Genomic DNA, 21,350 nt, shown 5'->3' with positions numbered 1-21,350 from the left:
TGGTGAGGCTGGGTCCCCAGCGGTACCTGATTTGGTGTAGCCGAAGCAGGGCCGTAAATGCCTGCATGGATCTTCTCCAGGCTAGTGTCCCGCCGGACAGGTCTGCAAAGAAGGTGATGTTCATCTCTTCAAATTGGCAGGTGTCTCGCTTTCTTGTGGCTTCTAGCACCGCTCTCTTGTCTTTGGCGGACTGAAACTGGACTATCACGTCCCTCGGGGCAGTCGGCGGGGCCTTCGTTGATTTCGGAGTGCGGAAGAGACCTTCCGGTGCGATTGCTTTCGCCGTTTTAGGGGTCAGCAGATCGGCGATGAGCCGTCTGATAAAATGTGGCAGTTCTTCGTCGGGTATGGAGTCGGCGACTCCTCGAATTTTTAAGTTGTTCCTGCGGTTCTTGTCTTCCTGTGCGGAGATTTGTTGTTCATGCCGCCAGGATTGTTGTTGGAGTACCCGGACCGCCGCTTGGAGGTCTGCAAGTTGGGTGGTGTGGTCAGTGTGGGAGGCCTCCACCGCTCTCAGCCTCGCCGTTATGCCCTTTATGTCTCCTCTTATGAGGGCCACATCGGCCGCGATCCTTTCATGGTGGGTCGCCATTAATTCCCCAATCGCCTCCATAGTTACTGGTGTGGGGGTTTTCGCACGAAGCGGCGCCTGTGTTGTCGCTATGGCTGGTTTAACCACCATGGATGCGCTCCCTTCCTCATCTGAGGAGCCCTCTGTAAAGTCGGAGCAGCCCCCGTGTAGATACGCCATCTTGGCCTCTGCTGCCTCGTGCGCTTTCCGCCACAGCTCCCCAATATCCCTGTTCTGGAGGGGGCTATCGGGTTTAGCCTTTTTATTTTTGCGACCCATCTGGTTCTTGTAGAGTTTAGGCACACTTTCGGCTAGTTTTTGTTGGGTGTGGGAACCCGTGAATCTCGGTTGTTTAGTTTTCAGGCCCGGAGGTCTGCGGCCATGCGACCGTCCGCTTCAAGCTCTTGGCCACGCCCCCGTTTTTTGCATTTTTCACACACAAACAAATGCTAACGCTAACTTTGGCCAGTGTTTGTGACCAAATGGCTACTAAAAAAAGACTGGATATACCCCATTTGCAATACCTTGGGTTGTCTACTATTGCAAATGGTATGCCATTATGGTTGTAAATGTAATTCCTGGGCTACTATACAGTCTCAAAGGCAACGTAACCAATCTGGCGAATTTAAATTTCAAATGTAACGTGCTATATTTGACCCTGTAACTTCCCAAAACACCATAAAACCTGTACATAGGGGGTACTGTTTTACACGTGAGACTTTGCTGAATAAAAATATGTGTATTTTATTGCAGTAAAAGAAAACAGTATTATGACATTGACAGTTAAAATGTCATGTAGAACTAAAAAAATAACAACATTTCTTATTTTCTTCAATTTTTTTCATATTAAATTATGTTTCATAGCTAAATATTTGATATTAAATAAAAGCCCTGTTTCCCCTGAATAAAATGATATATAATGAGGGTGGGTGCATTTAATATGAAAGAGGTGAATTACGGTTGGACAGACATATAGCGCAAATGCCAGGTTTTGTTTACGTTTTGTTTTGTTCACAACGTGTACATTTGGCTCAGTCCTTAAGGGGTTAACTTTGCTAGCTGGATCCTAGATTCCAAGCAAATTTGTCCAGCCCTGCTTTAGTGAATAGCACTTTAAGGTATCATTTATTTATTTGAACTGAAAATGATGTTCCCGCAATGAGAGGGGGTTATGTGTTGTCTTGAGGAGCCTCTCACTGTTAAGGTCAAACCATTTAGTTGCAGTTTGAGAAAAAACTGGCGCACTCCCAGCACCTAATTTTATTGTTTAGTTGCCCACATTGTTTAGGGAAAGCAACCCATTTATTATATTATAAGGACAGTTTAGGCACCATAACAACTTTGTCTAAAGGAAGTTGTTATGGTGCCAGGAAACACCTGGGCACACTCTTACCACAATTAGTGAAACCTTTTTTGAACCATTTAGTGAGCCTTTAGCTCCGATCTGGCTGAAAAAAGCGAAGTTTCTTTTCAAGCCACTTTTATGAATGCAGAGTCACTGATTGGCTGAGAGGCTCAACTGACATTCTCAGCCAATCAGCGGCATCCCTGCCTGGCAGTTTCCTTACATTGAGATTTCAGAAGCCAAATGCTGCCTGGGGGAGTTGGAGGCTGACTTTGGGGTTAAACAGTTCAAGAACGGTTTAACCCAGTGAGGTAAGAGTGACCCAGGGGCCTTCTAGCACCATAATAACTTGTGGAGCCCCCTGTCATGGTCCTTCCATTCTGCATTAAACCGTTTTAAAGCTAAATGAGTCCCCAGCAGCCCATCGCCTCATCGCCTGTTATGCTTGGACTAGTGAGGAAGCATTAGCCTGAGCAGCAATGGGTGTTTGTGACTGGCTGAGGGTGCCAGTTAAATGCTGTGACTAAAAGGGTGTGTGTAATTTCTACCGTAGCCATGCCTGGAAATGGTTTAGCACTGAATGTAGGGACTGCGTTGGGGCACACCAGGCACTATAACCAATTCAATGATATGAAATAGTTATAGTGCCTACAGAGTCCCTTTAATATAGAGTCCCCAAGCACTCTCAGCCTGTCGGCCTGAGTCCAAAAAGGACGGATTAATCTGGATGTTCCTTTCTTCTTTGGATAAATTGCTGCAGTAGGTGCTGGTAGACCCCACATATTGTCAATTTAAAAATGGCTATCCAATACTTTTTACACCATGACCACTGTCATGAGCTATAGTGGTTATGGTGCTTAGATGACCTCTTCAATGTAATAGATTAGCAATGGAAGCATGTATGCACTCCACAAGCCCTGTCCAGCAATTCATAGAACATGCTAATCTTTCTTTCTAGCAGAGCCTACCTGTAACCACAATGTGTTACCCTTTTATTTATTGTAACGCAGTGTGGGCAACTCAAAACAAAACAATCCTAAGAACTCGAGCCGAACCAGCTATCTGGATACAGAAACACATTCATCGCCACTCAAACAGGAATGTGGAAGAGTCTGTGAGCCTGGTAGCCATGATACTGGTATTAATGGAATCAATATAGAGGCTAACTAGTCAGTCTCAAACAATGGACTCACAGCTTTTGAATATCAATTGCTATTTTCAAGGTAACAAGCTATCAAATAATAAATGTGTGTTACCTTTAAAATGGTGGTGGAATGATGAAATGGATGAGATAGATTTGTGTGTGTACTTTGCAGTAATGATCAGAACTAGAAAATTGAGGATGGATTTCTCAGTTACTTGTGATCAGCTGTAAGTGTAAGACTTGCTACGTTGTATCTATATTGATTTCACTAATGACACTTTGGGTCATTCAATAAAGTGTGAATTGTCTGGAATTCAAAGTAAATTCAGAGACAATTTCACATTTAAACTAATATAGCTAAACTGAAAAAAAATCCATATGAGCTATATCTTCAGTCTGTATAGTTTGGGCTAAACATTTAAAAATACTTTGAAGTAAGTTTGAATTCCCAAAAAATTGCAAATCTGAATGGCAGTAAATTGAAATCATAATAGCAGAAGTAATGCTAAAATAGCCAAACTTTAAAGCGGCACTGTCATGCCGATTTTACCTTTCCTCATTCTCTTCCTCTTCTCCCCCTCTCTCGGGATCTGTTATTCTTTTCTTCCATTCTTCTTTAGTTTTCTTTAAAATCATAAGACAAAGTAGGGACTCTGTCTTATGGAGGATTCCTCCGCTTGACCATCTCTGACCAGCGGAGGAGCAAAGTGTGCTTCATTTCCGCTGGTCAGACCAATTTTCCCATGATCTCTAGCTTTCCTCCCAGTTCCCACAATGCTTCCTGTCAGTATTGCCGAACGTCCTGTCACTTAGACAGAACGCCGGCAAAACTGCCGAATTGCATCCTAACAGAATGAGCACTGTTTCTCCATTGGTGTTAGGATGCAATTCGGTACTTTGTTCGGATCGGAATTTCATTCAAATGAATGAAACTCCGATCCTATTCATTGCTGTGGCTGCATCTTGCAGCCGCTTAGTAGATAACTCCCTAATTCCCACGGTATCAGGGAGCTATCTACTAAAAGGCCAAATTTACTAACACTAAGTAAAAATGACTTGGTATTAGTAAATAATATGCCCCTACTTGGAATTTTCCCACGCTTGTAAAATGACACAGAGCACTGTGATTGGATGGATTTCAAGCCATCCAATCACAGTGCTCTGTGTCATTTTACAAGCGTGGGAAAGTTCTTTGGAATTTTCCCACGCTTGTAAAATGACACAGAGCACTGTGATTGGATGGATTTCAAGCCATCCAATCACAGTGCTCTGTGTCATTTTACAAGCATGGGAAAATTCCAAAGAACTTTCCCACGCTTGTAAAATGACACAGAGCACTGTGATTGGCTTGAAATCCATCCAATAACAGTGCTCTGTGTCATTTTACAAGCGTGGGAAAATTCCAAAGAACTTTCCCACGCTTGTAAAATGACACAGAGCACTGTGATTGGCTTGAAATCCATCCAATAACAGTGCTCTGTGTCATTTTACAAGCGTGGGAAAATTCCAAAGAACTTTCCCACGCTTGTAAAATGACAAAGAGCACTCTGATTGGCTTAAACCCACCAATCAGAGTGTTCTTAGCCTAATTGCAGGGCGGGGCAAGGCTTTATAAGCAAGGCTTTATTTTTACAGGCTAGCAATTTTATTCCCCCCTCACTATTTTTTAGGGTGAGGGGGGTAGGTAGGGGCATTTTTATTTGGGTGGGGGGTGGGTGACTAGGGGCTTGGGCACCCCTAGTCACCTTGATGGGGGGGGGGAATTTACTTAGTGCCCCCACCCGCCGCCCAGGGGTGGGGGCGGGGGGAGGACAGTAGGTCCCCCCCCCATTATCGTTATGGCCCCCACCCGCCGCCCAGGGGTGGGGGGGGGAGGACAGTAGATCCCCCCCCCCTTATTACTATTATGGCCCCCACCCGCCGCCCAGGGGTGGGGGCCGGGGGGGAGGACAGTAGGTCCCCCCCCCCATTATCGTTATGGCCCCCACCCGCCGCCCAGGGGTGGGGGCCGGGGGCTGGAGGACAGTAGGTCCCCCCCTTATTACTATTATGGCCCCCACCCGCCGCCCAGGGGTGGGGGCCGGGGGGAGGACAGTAGGTCCCCCCTATCACTATTATGGCCCCCACCCGCCGCCCAGGGGTGGGGGCCGGGGGGTGGAGGACAGTAGGTCCCCCCCCCCATTCCCATTATGGCCCCCACCCGCCGTCCAGGGGTGGGGGCCGGCGGGGGAGGACAGTAGGTCCCCCGTCCCCCCTTATTACCCTTTTTTTTTTTTTTTCAGTGAGCAGCCACAGGCTGATCACTGTTTAGTGGACATGCCCCTACTCACGATATAGCGAGTAGGGGCATTGGGGAGATTTTAATCTCCCTTGTGCTATTATGGGGGTCATATTGACCCCCATAGAGTGAGGAGGGGACCTGGGGGGCTTATGAAGTGGTGGGGAGCACTGCTCCCTGCCGCTTCTATAGTTACATATTACAAGGAGGGAGCTGCAAGCCGGTAGCTCCCTCCTTGTAATAAAACGAACAAACAAACGAACACTGATACACAGTGTTAGTTTGTTCGTCTGATTTTTTCTATTCATTCGTCTGTCTGAATATAGATCGGGGCAGAAAATAAAGAATAAAAAATAGGTAATGTGGGGGGCATAGGGGCATTTGGGGGTGACTAGGGGGTCGATTGGATGTAGTTGAGGCGGGAGGGGGGTTAAAAAAAATACGTAATTCGGCATGACAGTGCCGCTTTAACTATGGATTTGCTACAATTTGGACATTTTAGTAAATAAACCCTGACATGTGTCAGTTTAAAACACTATGCTTGCAAATCTTTCTGAACTTTTTTTTGCAATGGTAAATGGGGCGTCTATTGATTAAATATGTTGGTGTTTGCAAATTTTGTTTTGGACTATATGGGATAGTCATTGCATCCATTGTACAGCGCTACGGAATTTGCTGGCGCTATATAAATAATAAAATAATACTAATAATAGTTTATATAGTGAATTAGTCAATGTTGCACTTTGTTTTTTATTCATTTTATTAACGTGCATCTGAGATCGGTTAGGGATTACAGCTGGGGTGTCCAGATCTAGACCCTGGCCGTTAGAGTATATTTCCCATGTTGCTTTTTCCAGACATAAGACTGACAAAGCATCATGGGACTTGTAGTTCTGGAATGGTCGTGGATCTATGATTTAGCAACTCTAATAGTTTGACCAAGTAGCAGATTTCCTCCGCCAAACATCTGTGGACTGTTTGTTGTGCTCCTGCGTACTCTACCTATACTATTACTAGAGGTAGTCTTTTTAAAGCCTCTGTCATTCATTTTCACTCTATATACCCTTTATGGTCACATCTGTCTCCAAGCAGAAACCCCTTTATTTGATGTATGTCCTTCAACAGAAATCATTTTCTGGAGCTGAGCTTTTATCTGATTAAAGGCTATGATCCATGGATACTTAGGTAACGAACAACCTCCCACAGTGTGTCTTCAGTTTATTATTCAACTAAGGAATGTCCTTCAGACACACATATTCTCTTGGAATTTGACAATACTCTGGTATCTGTCCAATATAATGGGAATAGGATATTTGAAAACACTCACTGAGTTGTTTTTTGCATATATATATATATATATTTTTTTTTTTAGTTAATTATGATCATTTCTGAGATATTTGGTGACCCTAGCCCATATATCAGTTCACGGTTTTTAGATCAATTTAGATGAGGGACATATACAATGCAGAACATATTTTGTGGCTTGGACTTGTGGGACTGACAGATCCATTGGGTCGGTTGCACCAATATTGCTGGTGTTTATTGCTGAAATTTTCAGTGGGGCCATTAATGGAAAAAGTAAATATTTTTCTTCATGTTTGTCCTTCGAACTGCAATATATTTTCACAAATAAGGCTTGGATTTAAATTGGCTGTGGACTTATAATAACTTCACTAAATCTTTACTTCAGGCTTCCAAAATGTTTTCAGTAATTGCTGCTTTTTTCAACCAGAATCCCACAGTCTTTGTCTTATTCTTATGTTCCTCTTTTCTGAGAGTTCCAATGTTTGGGTTATACGACTGGACTGCCAGAATACCGACAGTAAAATAATTATCAGGAAATATGTTTTTTTTTTTACAACCTGTGATGCCCCTTAAAGACTTGAGTTCTAGGGTCTGCCATTAATTTACACATTTTAAACTTCCTTTGATCTGTGGGTTTCTCTGCAAGTTTTGGCATAACTCACTCAGTTCATTCGATGAGGATACCTGATGCTAAAAAAACGATAGGGAGATCTAGTTGCCTTGAAATCTTTTTCCTGGGTGCCGCCATTTTCTTCCTCCCTTCTGGCATGCCATATGCACGTACCACACACAGGTTGAAATTTCTAGGGCAGCCAAAGCAATTTTAGGTGAAGGAAATTCCACTTCAACTTGGCAAGAGTTAATAAGTGCTTTAACCCTTCACATACTAGTAAATGTCAGTTTACTGCTTTCATACCAACTTTTATTTATAAAGCACCAACATAATCTACAATAGGCGGACTAATTAACAAGCTGGATGTATAGGAAGAGATTGCGCTCATGGACCTGTCCAAATCAGCAATTCACAAACAGCAGCCTTGTTTATTTCTATGGGGGAAGCTGCATGTGCAGTGCTACACCTCTTGTTTATATTGTGTGCAATTGGGTGTTGGTAGGAACTCTTGGCAGATATCTCAAGAGGTGCATCAAATTTCTACACGCAAGGACTTACTGAACGGAAGAAGATGTGCAGAAGGAGACCCCCAGCTTTAACCCCTTAAGGACACATGACATGTGTGACATGTCATGATTCCCTTTTATTCCAGAAGTTTGGTCCTTAAGGGGTTAATGGATTCTCTAGATAATTTATAAAAAAAAAACATGTACATAAATAAATAAATATAAATCACAAAAGAAAAAAAATCCTATGTCTCTAATTAGTGTAAAGGCAATCATACCAGCACTCAAAAGGCTAATGTTTAAAGGACCACTCTAGTGCCAGGAAAACATACTCGTTTTCCTGGCACTAGAGTGCCCTGAGGGTGCCCCCACCCTCAGGGACCCACTCCCGCCGGGCTCTGGGGGGAGGAAGGGGTTAAACTTACCTCTTTCTCCAGCGCCGGGCGGGGAGCTCTACTCCTCCTCCTCTTCTTCCTCGCGACGTCATCGGCTGAATGCGCATGCGCGGCAGGAGCCGCGCTCGCATTCAGCCGGTCGCATAGGAAAGCATTCATAATGCTTTCCTATAGACGCTTGCGTGCTCTCACTGTGATTTTCACAGTGAGAAGCACGCAAGCGCCTCTAGCGGCTGTCAGTGAGACAGCCACTAGAGGCTCTGGAGGCTGGCTTAACCCTCAGAATAAACATAGCAGTTTCTCTGAAACTGCTATGTTTATAAAAAAAAGGGTAAAAGCTAGCTGGACCTGGCACCCAGACCACTTCATTAAGCTGAAGTGGTCTGGGTGCCTAGAGTGGTCCTTTAAGCGCTAAGCTCACAACTTGGTTCTTTTGGACCAATTGTGAATTTCATTGTCAATTCTCTATAATTCCAAGTTCCACAGTAAAGAAACTTCTGCAAAGTCTTCTGTGCTGCACACATTTCATACTTGTTCTAGATCTTCGATATCTGGTGCAGGCCTGATAGTCCTTGTTTTGTTTCATTGCAGAAAATACTCAGACAAAAGCAAAACGAACTCTGTGTTCTTCTAGTGATGATAGCACAGTACATTCACTGAGTGGTGTATGGAGAGGAGATCCCCCCCACCCCCTCTGTAATTCAAACAGAAAACTGTGCTCGTTCCCAGAATTCTTCTTTATTTAGATGCACAGTACATCTAAGCACACATAATTAGGATTTCCCTGTTCCGAACCAAGTTTTAAACTGAACATCCAGTATTAAGCCAATTAATTCAGGAACACAACTGAGCTTTAGCAAGACATTTGGACGATGAAAGAAATACATTTGTGTCTATCTGTATCGTCTTTGCATAGTTGACCAGAAACAAAATCTCAATGGGTTTATTATTTGCAAAAACAGATATCAATAGAAAATCCGACTAGCAGAGAATTATGGGAATTGTAGTTCAACAGATGGAGAGCCAAATTTAAACAAAACCTAGGCACGGTAACCTCATTGGTACACTTCTGATTTGCTGTTGGCATTGTCTATATACGGTTGTAGAACATGTAGTTTTTAAATGCCTTTGATATTATTATTGTTTGTAGTTTGCTTAAATATGCAGAAAAAAAATTATTAACAAAATTACAAATTGGAAATATTTTACAATTTACTTTTCCAGCTGGTCTAGTTTGACATAACATTTGCCATTTCCTGTAAATTTTCGATGTAGAAATAGGCTGCAATTTAAAGTTTAGATTTAAGAAATAAATCGGCAAATTATTTGGAAATCAGGATCATGAAATAAAAACAAAAATAGATATGATCACACAAACACAATACAAATAGAGTTGCCAACTTTTATGGAAAAAAAAATACTTGCCATGCTAATTTGCATAATGATTGAAATAGGCATGACATCACAGGATGTTTGCTAACATTACAGGAAGTGACATAAGAGGAATATTCCCTAATCATTAAACCTACTAACAATGCATGCACTTTGTCTGGTAGTGCATGTGTCATTATGTACACGTAGCAGTGTATACAGTATATATATTTTGTGTCAGTGCATGTATATTGTGTCTGAATGTGAGTGTAGTATAGCAATATGTGTATATTGTGTGTGAGTGTGTGTAGTATAGCAGTGTATTTGTAGTGTATCTGAGTGTGTGTAATATTGATGTGTGTGTATACTGTGTCTAAGTGTGTGTGTGTGTGGTATAGCAGTGTGTGTATACTGTGTCTGAGTGTGGGTGTAGTATAGTAGTGTATGTATACTGTATCTGAGTGTGTGTGATATAGAAGCGTATGTATACTGTGTCAAAGTGTGTGTGTAGTAAAGCAGTGTACGTATACTGTCCAAGTGTGTGTAGTATAGAAGTGTGTTGTATACTGTGTCTGAGTGTGTGTATAGTATAGCAGTGTTTGTATACTGTGTCTGAGTGTGTGTATAGTATAGCAGTGTGTGTAGTGTCTGAGTGTGTGTAGTATAAAAGTGTGTGTGTATACTGAGTTTGTGTGTGTGTTCATAGTGGTGTGTCATTGTGTGCATACTTTGCCTAAGTGTGTCTGTGTCAATGTGTGTATACTAGGTGTGTTGCAGTGTGTGTCATATGTATTCTGTGTTTGAGTGTGTGTATGTGTGTCATTGTGTGCAATCTGTGTCTGAGTGTGTGTGTGTGTGTGTCATTGTGTGCATCTTATGTCTCAGTGTGTGTGTTATTGTGTGTATTCTGTGTCTTAGTGTGTGTGTGTCATTGTGTGTATTCTATGTCCGAGTAAGAGAGTATGTCATTCTGTGTATTCTATGTCTGAGTGTGTGTGCTATTGTGTGTGTGCTATTGTGTGTATTCTGTGTCTTAGTGTGTGTGTCATTCTGTGCATTCTGTGTGTGTGACATTGTGTGCATTCTATGTCCGAGTGAGGGTGTGTGTCATTCTGTGTATTCTATGTCTGAGTGGAGGTGTGTGTCTGAGTTTGTATTCTGTGTCTTGAGTGTGTGTGTGACATTGTGTGTATTCTATGTCTGAGTGGGGTGTGTGCCATTGAGTGTATTCTGTGTCTGAGTGGGGTGTATGTCATTGTGTGTATTCTATGTTCGAGTAAGAGTGTGTGTCATTCTGTGTATTCTATGTCTGAGTGTGTGTGCTATTGTGTGTGTGCCATTGTGTGTATTCTGTGTCTTAGTGTGTGTGTCATTCTGTGTATTCTGTGTGTGTGACATTATGTGTATTCTATGTCCGAGTGAGGGTGTGTGTCTGAGTTTGTATTCTGTGTCTTGAGTGTGTGTGTGTGTGACATTGTGTGTATTCTATGTCTGAGTGGGGTGTGTGACATTGTGTGTATTCTATGTCTGTGTGTGGGGGTGACATTGTGTGTTTATAGCAATGTGTGTACCCGCCATGTGTAATAGAGGTTTATAGTCTGACTCCATTTCTCTTATCACTCTCGCAGAGTCCTATCAGAAAAGAATGCTGGCCTTCGCATTGCCTTTATTTTTGTAATACCGCCCCGGTCAGAAAACCTCAAGTACCGGCTGTGCCGGTAAAATAGTGACCAAGTGGCAACCCTAACAAGGTATAATAAAGGGCTGAAAACAGGTTAGGGCAGGCAGGTTAGCAGTCCGCCTTATCTGCTAATCACTGTGTGCTGTCACAATGTCTGCTCCCTCAGCTGAACAAACAGGTTTCCTTATAGTTATATTTCTCAACGGAACGACTTAGGGGAGTGGCAGTTAGTTGGGTTTAAAGGAACACTCAAAGCACCATAACCACTATATCTCGCTGTAGTGGTTATGATGTTCAGTGTGTGATAGTATTTAGTGTGTGACAGTAATGGGAGCTCTGTATGTAACAGTGCATGGAGCCCTGTGTGTGACAGTAATGGGAGCTCTGTACATAACAGTGCAGGAAGCCCTGTGTGTGACAGTAATGGGAGCTCTGTATATAACAGTGCAGGGAGCCCTGTGTGTGACAGTTATAGGAGCTCTGTATGTAACAGTGCAGGGAGCCCTGTGTGTGACAGTAATGAGAGCTCTGTATATAACAGTGCAGGGAGCCCTGTGTGTGTGACAGTAATGAAAGCTCTGTATGTAACAGTGCATGGAGCCCTGTGTGTGACAGTAATGGAAGCGCTGTATTTAACAGTGCATGGAGCCCTGTGTGTGACAGTAATGGGAGCTCTGTGCATAACAGTGCAGGAAGCCCTGTGTGTGACAGTAATGGGAGCTCTGTATTTAACAGTGCAGGGAGCCCTGTGTGTGACAGTAATGGGAGCTCTGTCTATAACAGTGCAGGGAGCCCTGTGTGTGACAGTAATGAAAGCTCTGTATGTAACAGTGCATGGAGCCCTGTGTGTGACAGTAATGGAAGCGCTGTATTTAACAGTGCAGGAAGCCCTGTGTGTGACAGTAATGGGAGCTCTGTATGTAACAGTGCATGGAGCCCTGTGTGTGACAGTAATGGGAGCTCTGTACAAAACAGTGCAGGAAGCCCTGTGTGTGACAGTAATGGGAGCTCTGTATATAACAGTGCAGGGAGCCCTGTGTGTGACAGTAATGGGAGCTCTGTATATAACAGTGCAGGGAGCCCTGTGTGTGACAGTAATGGGAGCTCTGTCTATAACAGTGCAGGGAGCCCTGTGTGTGACAGTAATAGGAGCTCTGTATGTAACAGTGCAGGGAGCCCTGTGTGTGACAGTAATAGGAGCTCTGTATATAACAGTGCAGGAAGCCCTGTGTGTGACAGTAATGGGAGCTCTGTACATAACAGTGCAGGAAGCCCTGTGTGTGACAGTAATGGGAGCTCTGTATATAACAGTGCAGGGAGCCCTGTGTGTGACAGTAATGGGAGCTCTGTATATAACAGTGCAGGGAGCCCTGTGTGTGACAGTAATGGGAGCTCTGTCTATAACAGTGCAGGGAGCCCTGTGTGTGACAGTAATAGGAGCTCTGTATGTAACAGTGCAGGGAGCCCTGTGTGTGACAGTAATAGGAGCTCTGTATATAACAGTGCAGGGAGCCATGTGTGTGAAAGTAATAGGAGCTCTGTATGTAACAGTGCAGGGAGCCGTGTGTGACAGTGATAGGAGCTCTGTATGTAACAGTGCAGGGAGCCCTTTGTGTGACAGTAATGGAAGCGCTGTATTTAACAGTGCAGGAAGCCCTGTGTGTGATAGTAATGGGAGCTCTGTATGTAACAGTGCAGGGAGCCCTTTGTGTGACAGTAATGGAAGCTCTGTATGTAACAGTGCAGGAAGCCCTGTGTGTGACAGTAATGGGAGCTCTGTATGTAACAGTGCATGGAGCCCTGTGTGTGACAGTAATGGGAGTTCTGTACATAACAGTGCAGGGGGCCCTGTGTGTGACAGTAATTGGAGCTCTGTATGTAACAGTGCAGGGAGCCCTGTGTGTGACAGTAATGGAAGCTCTGTATGTAACAGTGCATGGAGCCCTGTGTGTGACAGTAATGAGAGCTCTGTATAAAACAGTGCAGGGAGCCCTGTGTGTGACAGTAATGGGAGCTCTGTATATAACAGTGCAGGGAGCCCTGTGTATTACAGTAATGGGAGCTCTGTATGTAACAGTGCAGGGAGCCCTGTGTGTGACAGTAATGGGAGCTCTGTATGTAACAGTGCAGGGAGCCCTGTGTGTGACAGTAATAGGAGCTCTGTATGTAACAGTGCAGGGAGCCCTTTGTGTGACAGTAATGGAAGCGCTGTATTTAACAGTGCATGAAGCCCTGTGTGTGACAGTAATGGGAGCTCTGTATGTAACAGTGCATGGAGCCCTGTGTGTGACAGTAATTGGAGCTCTGTACATAACAGTGCAGGGGGCCCTGTGTGTGACAGTAATTGGAGCTCTGTATGTAACAGTGCAGGGAGCCCTGTGTGTGACAGTAATTGGAGCTCTGTACATAACAGTGCAGGGGGCCCTGTGTGTGACAGTAATTGGAGCTCTGTATGTAACAGTGCAGGGAGCCCTGTGTGTGACAGTAATGGAAGCTCTGTATGTAACAGTGCAGGAAGCCCTGTGTGTGACAGTAATGGGAGCTCTGTATATAACAGTGCAGGGAGCCCTGTGTATTACAGTAATGGGAGCTCTGTATGTAACAGTGCAGGGAGCCCTGTGTGTGACAGTAATAGGAGCTCTGCATGTAACAGTGCAGGTAGCCCTGTGTGTGACAGTTATAGGAGCTCTGTATGTAACAGTGCAGGGAGCCCTGTGTGTGACAGTAATAGGAGCTCTGTATGTAACAGTGCAGGGAGCCCTGTGTGTGACAGTAATGGGAGCTCTGTATATAACAGTGCAGGGAGCCCTGTGTATTACAGTAATGGGAGCTCTGTATGTAACAGTGCAGGGAGCCCTGTGTGTGACAGTAATGGGAGCTCTGTATGTAACAGTGCAGGGAGCCCTGTGTGTGACAGTAATAGGAGCTCTGTATGTAACAGTGCAGGGAGCCCTTTGTGTGACAGTAATGGAAGCGCTGTATTTAACAGTGCAGGAAGCCCTGTGTGTGACAGTAATGGGAGCTCTGTACATAACAGTGCAGGGGGCCCTGTGTGTGACAGTAATTGGAGCTCTGTATGTAACAGTGCAGGGAGCCCTGTGTGTGACAGTAATGGAAGCTCTGTATATAACAGTGCAGGGAGCCCTGTGTATTACAGTAATGGGAGCTCTGTATGTAACAGTGCAGGGAGCCCTGTGTGTGACAGTAATGGGAGCTCTGTATGTAACAGTGCAGGGAGCCCTGTGTGTGACAGTAATAGGAGCTCTGTATGTAACAGTGCAGGGAGCCCTTTGTGTGACAGTAATGGAAGCGCTGTATTTAACAGTGCAGGAAGCCCTGTGTGTGACAGTAATGGGAGCTCTGTATGTAACAGTGCATGGATCCCTGTGTGTGACAGTAATTGGAGCTCTGTACATAACAGTGCAGGGGGCCCTGTGTGTGACAGTAATTGGAGCTCTGTATGTAACAGTGCAGGGAGCCCTGTGTGTGACAGTAATGGAAGCTCTGTATGTAACAGTGCAGGAAGCCCTGTGTGTGACAGTAATGGGAGCTCTGTATATAACAGTGCAGGGAGCCCTGTGTATTACAGTAATGGGAGCTCTGTATGTAACAGTGCAGGGAGCCCTGTGTGTGACAGTAATAGGAGCTCTGTATGTAACAGTGCAGGTAGCCCTGTGTGTGACAGTTATAGAAGCTCTGTATGTAACAGTGCAGGGAGCCCTGTGTGTGACAGTAATAGGAGCTCTGTATGTAACAGTGCAGGGAGCCCTGTGTGTGACAGTAATGGGAGCTCTGTATATAACAGTGCAGGGAGCCCTGTGTATTACAGTAATGGGAGCTCTGTATGTAACAGTGCAGGGAGCCCTGTGTGTGACAGTAATGGGAGCTCTGTATGTAACAGTGCAGGGAGCCCTGTGTGTGACAGTAATAGGAGCTCTGTATGTAACAGTGCAGGGAGCCTTTTGTGTGACAGTAATGGAAGCGCTGTATTTAACAGTGCAGGAAGCCCTGTGTGTGACAGTAATGGGAGCTCTGTACATAACAGTGCAGGGGGCCCTGTGTGTGACAGTAATTGGAGCTCTGTATGTAACAGTGCAGGGAGCCCTGTGTGTGACAGTAATGGAAGCTCTGTATGTAACAGTGCAGGGAGCCCTGTGTGTGACAGCAATGGGAGCTCTGTATATAACAGTGCAGGGAGCCCTGTGTATTACAGTAATGGGAGCTCTGTATGTAACAGTGCAGGGAGCCCTGTGTGTGACAGTAATAGGAGCTCTGTATGTAACAGTGCAGGGAGCCCTTTGTGTGACAGTAATGGAAGCGCTGTATTTAACAGTGCAGGAAGCCCTGTGTGTGACAGTAATGGGAGCTCTGTATGTAACAGTGCATGGAGCCCTGTGTGTGACAGTAATGGGAGCTCTGTACATAACAGTGCAGGGGGCCCTGTGTGTGACAGTAATTGGAGCTCTGTATGTAACAGTGCAGGGAGCCCTGTGTGTGACAGTAATGGAAGCTCTGTATGTAACAGTGCAGGAAGCCCTGTGTGTGACAGTAATGGGAGCTCTGTATATAACAGTGCAGGGAGCCCTGTGTATTACAGTAATGGGAGCTCTGTATGTAACAGTGCAGGGAGCCCTGTGTGTGACAGTAATAGGAGCTCTGTATGTAACAGTGCAGGTAGCCCCGTGTGTGACAGTTATAGGAGCTCTGTATGTAACAGTGCAGGGAGCCCTGTGTGTGACAGTAATAGGAGCTCTGTATGTAACAGTGCAGGGAGACCTGTGTGTGTGACAGTAATGAGAGCTCTGTATGTAACAGTGCAGGGAGCCCTGTGTGTGTGACAGTAATGGGAGCTCTGTATGTAACAGAGCATGGAGCCCTGTGTGTGACAGTAATGGAAGCTCTGTATGTAACAGTGCATGGAGCCCTGTGTGTGACAGTAATGGAAGCGCTGTATTTAACAGTGCAGGAAGCCCTGTGTGTGACAGTAATGGGTGCTCTGTATGTAACAGTACAGGGAGCCCTGTGTGTGACAGTAATGGGAGCTCTGTATGTAATATTGCAGGGAGCCCTGTGTGTGACAGTAATGGGAGCTCTGTATATAACAGTGCAGGGAGCCCTGTGTGTGACAGTAATAGGAGCTCTGTATGTAACAGTGCAGGGAGCCCTGTGTGTGACAGTAATGGGAGCTCTGTATATAACAGTGCAGGGAGCCCTGTGTGTGACAGTAATGGAAGCTCTGTATGTAACAGTGCAGGGAGCCCTGTGTGTGACAGTAATGGGAGCTCTGTATATAACAGTGCAGGGAGCCCTGTGTGTGACAGTAATGGGAGCTCTGTATGTAACAGTGCAGGGAGCCCCGTGTGTGACAGTAATGGGAGCTCTGTATATAACAGTGCAGGGAGCCCTGTGTGTGACAGTAATAGGAGCTCTGTATGTAACAGTGCAGGGAGCCCTGTGTGTGACAGTAATAGGAGCTCTGTATGTAACAGTGCAGGGAGCCCTTTATGTGACAGTAATGGGAGCTCTGTATATAACAGCGCAGGGAGCCATGTGTGTGACAGTTATAGGAGCTCTGTATGTAACACTGCAGGGAGCCCTGTGTGTGACAGTAATGAGAGCTCTGTATATAACAGTGCAGGGAGCCCTGTGTGTGACAGTTATAGTAGCTCTGTATGTAACAGTGCAGGGAGCCCTGTGTGTGACAGTAATGAGAGCTCTGTATGTAACAGTGCAGGGAGCCCTGTGTGTGACAGTAATGGGGGCTCTATATGTAACAGTGCATGGAGCCCTGTGTGTGACAGTAATGGGGGCTCTATATGTAACAGTGCAGGGATTCCTGTGTGTGACAGTAATAGGAGCTCTGTATGTAACAGTACAGGGAGCCCTGTGTGTGACAGTAATGGGGGCTCTATATGTAACAGTGCATGGAGCCCTGTGTGTGACAGTAATGGGGGCTCTATATGTAACAGTGCATGGAGCCCTGTGTGTGACAGTAATGGGGGCTCTATATGTAACAGTGCAGGGATTCCTGTGTGTGACAGTAATAGGAGCTCTGTATGTAACAGTACAGGGAGCCCTGTGTGTGACAGTGTTGAATACATTGTTGTATTTGTTATAATACACTATGTATTGAGCAGTGTGTGTGCAGGGTATGGTGCACTGTCTGTCTGAGTGTGTATTAAGTGTATGACAATGTAAAGGATGATGTGCATTGAAGTCTTTGGCATTTTGTTATATATATATATATATATATATATATATATATATATATATATATATATATATATATATAATCCCCCTTTTGTAAACAATTTCACATTTTGTGACACAATTAAGATATTTCAATTACAATTAAAGAATGTCTGAGGAAAGCCTCATTATTACAGTGAGTGTTCTATTGCTCCTGCTGGGAGTAGGTTGTGAAGTTGTCTGTCCATCCAGTGTGTGAGATCAGACATTTTAGCTGTGACTGCCCATATTGAACAATCTGAATTGTTCTGTTCAGCACAGACAGGACTTCCTTTCACACTCACTGTACTGGGATGTGCCTGCACAGCTTGTAAACCATGGGGGACTTGGGAGATCACAGACGTTCTAACAGATTTTATAAGGTGTCAGGTTGTGGCCACTAGTGTCTTCAAAACAACTATTGACTGGAGTGCTTCCTGCAATATATCAGATCACCCATTAAAGCAGGACGAGTTCCTTGCTTCAATGCAGACATTCAGTACTGTGTGCTCCCACAGCAGTGGGGATTTAACATGAATCCCAGAGCCTGCAGTTCTCTAGGAAATGCTGATTGTAAGGGGGGATTTCTTGGAATACCGTGATTATTTTCTAAGAAAGCACATTGCTCAGGACATCTTCCAAAAGTGTTTCTTTGCTACGCATTATAATGGAAATCTAAGTTTTTACATTTTTATTTTGTTTTCTCTTAATCTTATGGAAGATGGGAAATTCGTATGCTGGTCAACTGAAGACAACACGATTTGAAGAAGTTTTGCATAATTCCATTGAAGCATCTCTGAGGTCTAACACTTTGGTACCCCGACCCATCTTTTCTCAGCTGTATTTGGAAGCAGAGCAGCAACTGACCTCTCTGGATGGTAAGTCCCTCTCCAGGCTCTTTTTTACTGAATTTGAACCTTTTGACGGATTAATCATTTCTGGCATTGTAGGCAGGGAAGATGTAGAAAGGAGCCTAATTCACCAAAGTGCAAATTGTGGTGAGTCTACAGACAAATTTGAAAGTGGAGGTTAAAATTGCACCAAATTAGCTATGTTAAAATCTTGGTTATTTTTAGTCTAAATTTTTAAATTTGCTTCTCGATTTAATATAATTCTATCATTTTTTTAAAAAAACGAAATCAGTTTAAATATGTAAGTTTTTTTTCCTCCAAACAAATGCTTCTTTGAATCTCATACATAGATTTGATAGTAAAGTTTATGAAACATTATTTCTTATTAGATGTGTTGAATACTTATGATACAGGCTCCTTACATGCCCACAATAATTGTGTTATATTATCTATACTAGTATTTTATAAAGACACTTAACCCTTTGCCTGCTGGCTGTTTGAGGTGCCATTGTGCATAGGGCATTTCTAAAGGTTTGCCTGAATTTATTTTTAAAATTTACCTTTTATAGAATTTTGTCCTGAGTGAATTCAGTCAAAATTCTGTGTCTAATATATATGTGAATATTATACAGATTTTGCATGTGAGAAGCTCTGATTTCTTAAGGCGACACTGGATGGTACTAATTGAGATGTTCTCATTCAGTTGAAGTTACTGAATTGCAAGAAGTTACCGAATTGTAATTATATTAACTGGACTGAATTCACTCCTAAAGGATTAACCTGATAAAACAGAATTTTCAAGGATTCACCATGAAAATTCATACTTAAGGTTTAAATAACTGAGCAGCAAATATAATTGACATGGACAAGGCTGATTTGAAATAATTCCCTGTCTCACCTCACACGTTATATTAGCATTTTGCTAATCAGTTTTAATTCATCTACCCAAGTAAGCTGTGTTTAACATGTAGATTAAATGCATACCTCCCAACTGTCCCTATTTAGGAGGGGCAGTCCCTATTTAGGGCTCAAATTCCTCTGTTCCTCTTTTTTTATCCTAATGTCCCTCATTTCTAGGAGCTTGATACTGTTGGTGTGTCTGAATGTATAACAGGGCTCCATAGCTATAATACTCAACAGTATTTTGTCTTTAAACTAAAATAAATGTGTTTAGAAATCAGTCTGTGTAAATAAGATACATTGTTGTTGTTCTAAATTACATTTTAGTTGCATAAATTATTAGTAAGTCACCCAAAATTTATCAGAACAGCCCGTCCCTGACCACGCCCCACATTCATATCCAGACAATTAAAATCCTCATTATGTCCATTTAAAATATTGGAAGATATGACTCTGGGACTGTGTCTTACAGAACATTTTAACAGATTATAGAGACCATTTGCTCTTATGTATAACTTAACAGAGCTGCACTATGATCTACTAGTGTTTAACATTTATTTATATAATTTTGGCTGCCCGCACCTTGATTCACCTCCTGTAATTGTCTTAAAAAATAAATAATTGTATAAAACACTAAGCTGTCAGTGAATACTATTCTACCAACCTACTTTTCTACCCTACCCTTACCTTTTGTGTCACTTTACCCCACTCCCTCTAGCATGTAAGCTCATTGAGCAGGGCCCTCAACCCCCCTGTTGCTGTGTGTCTAACCCGTCTTATTAAAAATACTTGCCTGTTAGTCCTACCATTGTACAGCGCTGCAGAATTTGTTGGCGCTATATAAATAATAATAACATTTACATTGATTTAGTCGTATGCCATTGGCGAGCAATGTATGGATTTAAAAGGTGTAGGACAAATACTTAGTTGACATGCACTTCTAGGCATAACAAAAGTATTTTTTTAAATATATAGCCCAGTATTTTTTCTCCTGGAATGGATGCTAAGTAAATAATTTATATTTTACGATGGATTGACTTGAGAAAATATAGACAAAAATTCAAATTGAGAAAACATTTTTTTCCTAAATGCCGAGATTTAATCTAATTTAAATAATCTAATTTTTCACCTGTTTATAATAAAATAAAATAAATTATATATATTTATGATACACAGTTAATTAAGTAGTAGATAAGTTAGATTGTATTACACTGATACTCCCTTAGCTCTTCGTGTGAATTACCATGTCATCTGGTTGTAAAGGATCTGGTTAGTCAGTCACATAGGGCATTATTTAGAATTTACTGAGCCATTAAAACACCATTATAGGAAGCCTTTTATTAAATACTCTCTGCAGGGTCTGTTCCTTTAGGAGTCGAGGTTAAATTAGCATTTTCTTTTCACAGCCCTGAGCTGCTGATAAAATAGCACGGTTTATTATGCGAAGATTCTTTCACGCTGCAGACTCTGCGATGTGATAGAATGTATCCAAAGAAAACGCATGGCATTACAGAGACGTGCATTGCTGCAGTCGTTCTAAATGTTTGAGCTCCGTAATATCGCACTGTTTCTTCTTTATTTTTCTATTCCTTATGTTAACCATTACGACTCTGCCCCGTAACAAGAATCATGAAGTATTTTACTCCTAGCTATGCATCTTTGTGGGTATGACCTCTGCGTGGGCTTCTACTGCAAAAAGAAATAAATTCTAGTTTTTTTGTTGTTGCATGGGCTATTTCTATAGTAGTAGATTTTGTGAGTGAGTGAATGTTTAGTGCACAGTGTGGGGTAGACACAATGGAGTTTATTGAAAACTGAATTGCAACATGTAGGCAACAGAAAACAATTGTAAACAAACTTGAGCAATCCCCCAGCTTAATGATAGACTGATGACAGAAAAGATTGATAGATAGAAATACAGACAAGATAGATAGATAGATAGATAGACCGACAGATAGACCAAGAGATAGATAGACAGACCGACAGATAGATAGATAGACAGACAGGTAGGTAGGTAGATAGAGAGACAGATAGAGAGAGAGACAGATAGATAGAGTTAGAGACAGACAGATAGAGAGACAGAGGAACGGACAGAGACGGAGGAATGGATAGATACAGAGAAAGACAGACAGATAGAGAGACAGACGGACAGACAGATAGAG

At 43.2% G+C, this 21,350-nt stretch overlaps 1 protein-coding gene across 1 annotated transcript in view; it reads left to right on the top strand.

The window, feature by feature from the left end:
* GREB1 (growth regulating estrogen receptor binding 1) overlaps window positions 1–21,350 on the top strand; it is a 161,566-nt gene that overhangs the window by 43,399 nt on the left and 96,817 nt on the right. Inside the window, exon 2 of the mRNA XM_063442160.1 lies at window positions 18,159–18,315. Within this exon, the coding sequence (XP_063298230.1) occupies window positions 18,159–18,315 (157 nt within the window). The remainder of the gene's footprint in view (window positions 1–18,158; window positions 18,316–21,350) is intronic.

The sequence above is a fragment of the Pelobates fuscus genome, chromosome 2, assembly GCF_036172605.1.
Source record: "Pelobates fuscus isolate aPelFus1 chromosome 2, aPelFus1.pri, whole genome shotgun sequence".
Classification (NCBI taxonomy): Eukaryota; Metazoa; Chordata; class Amphibia; order Anura; family Pelobatidae; genus Pelobates; species Pelobates fuscus.
This window is presented reverse-complemented; position numbering and strand designations above follow the sequence as displayed.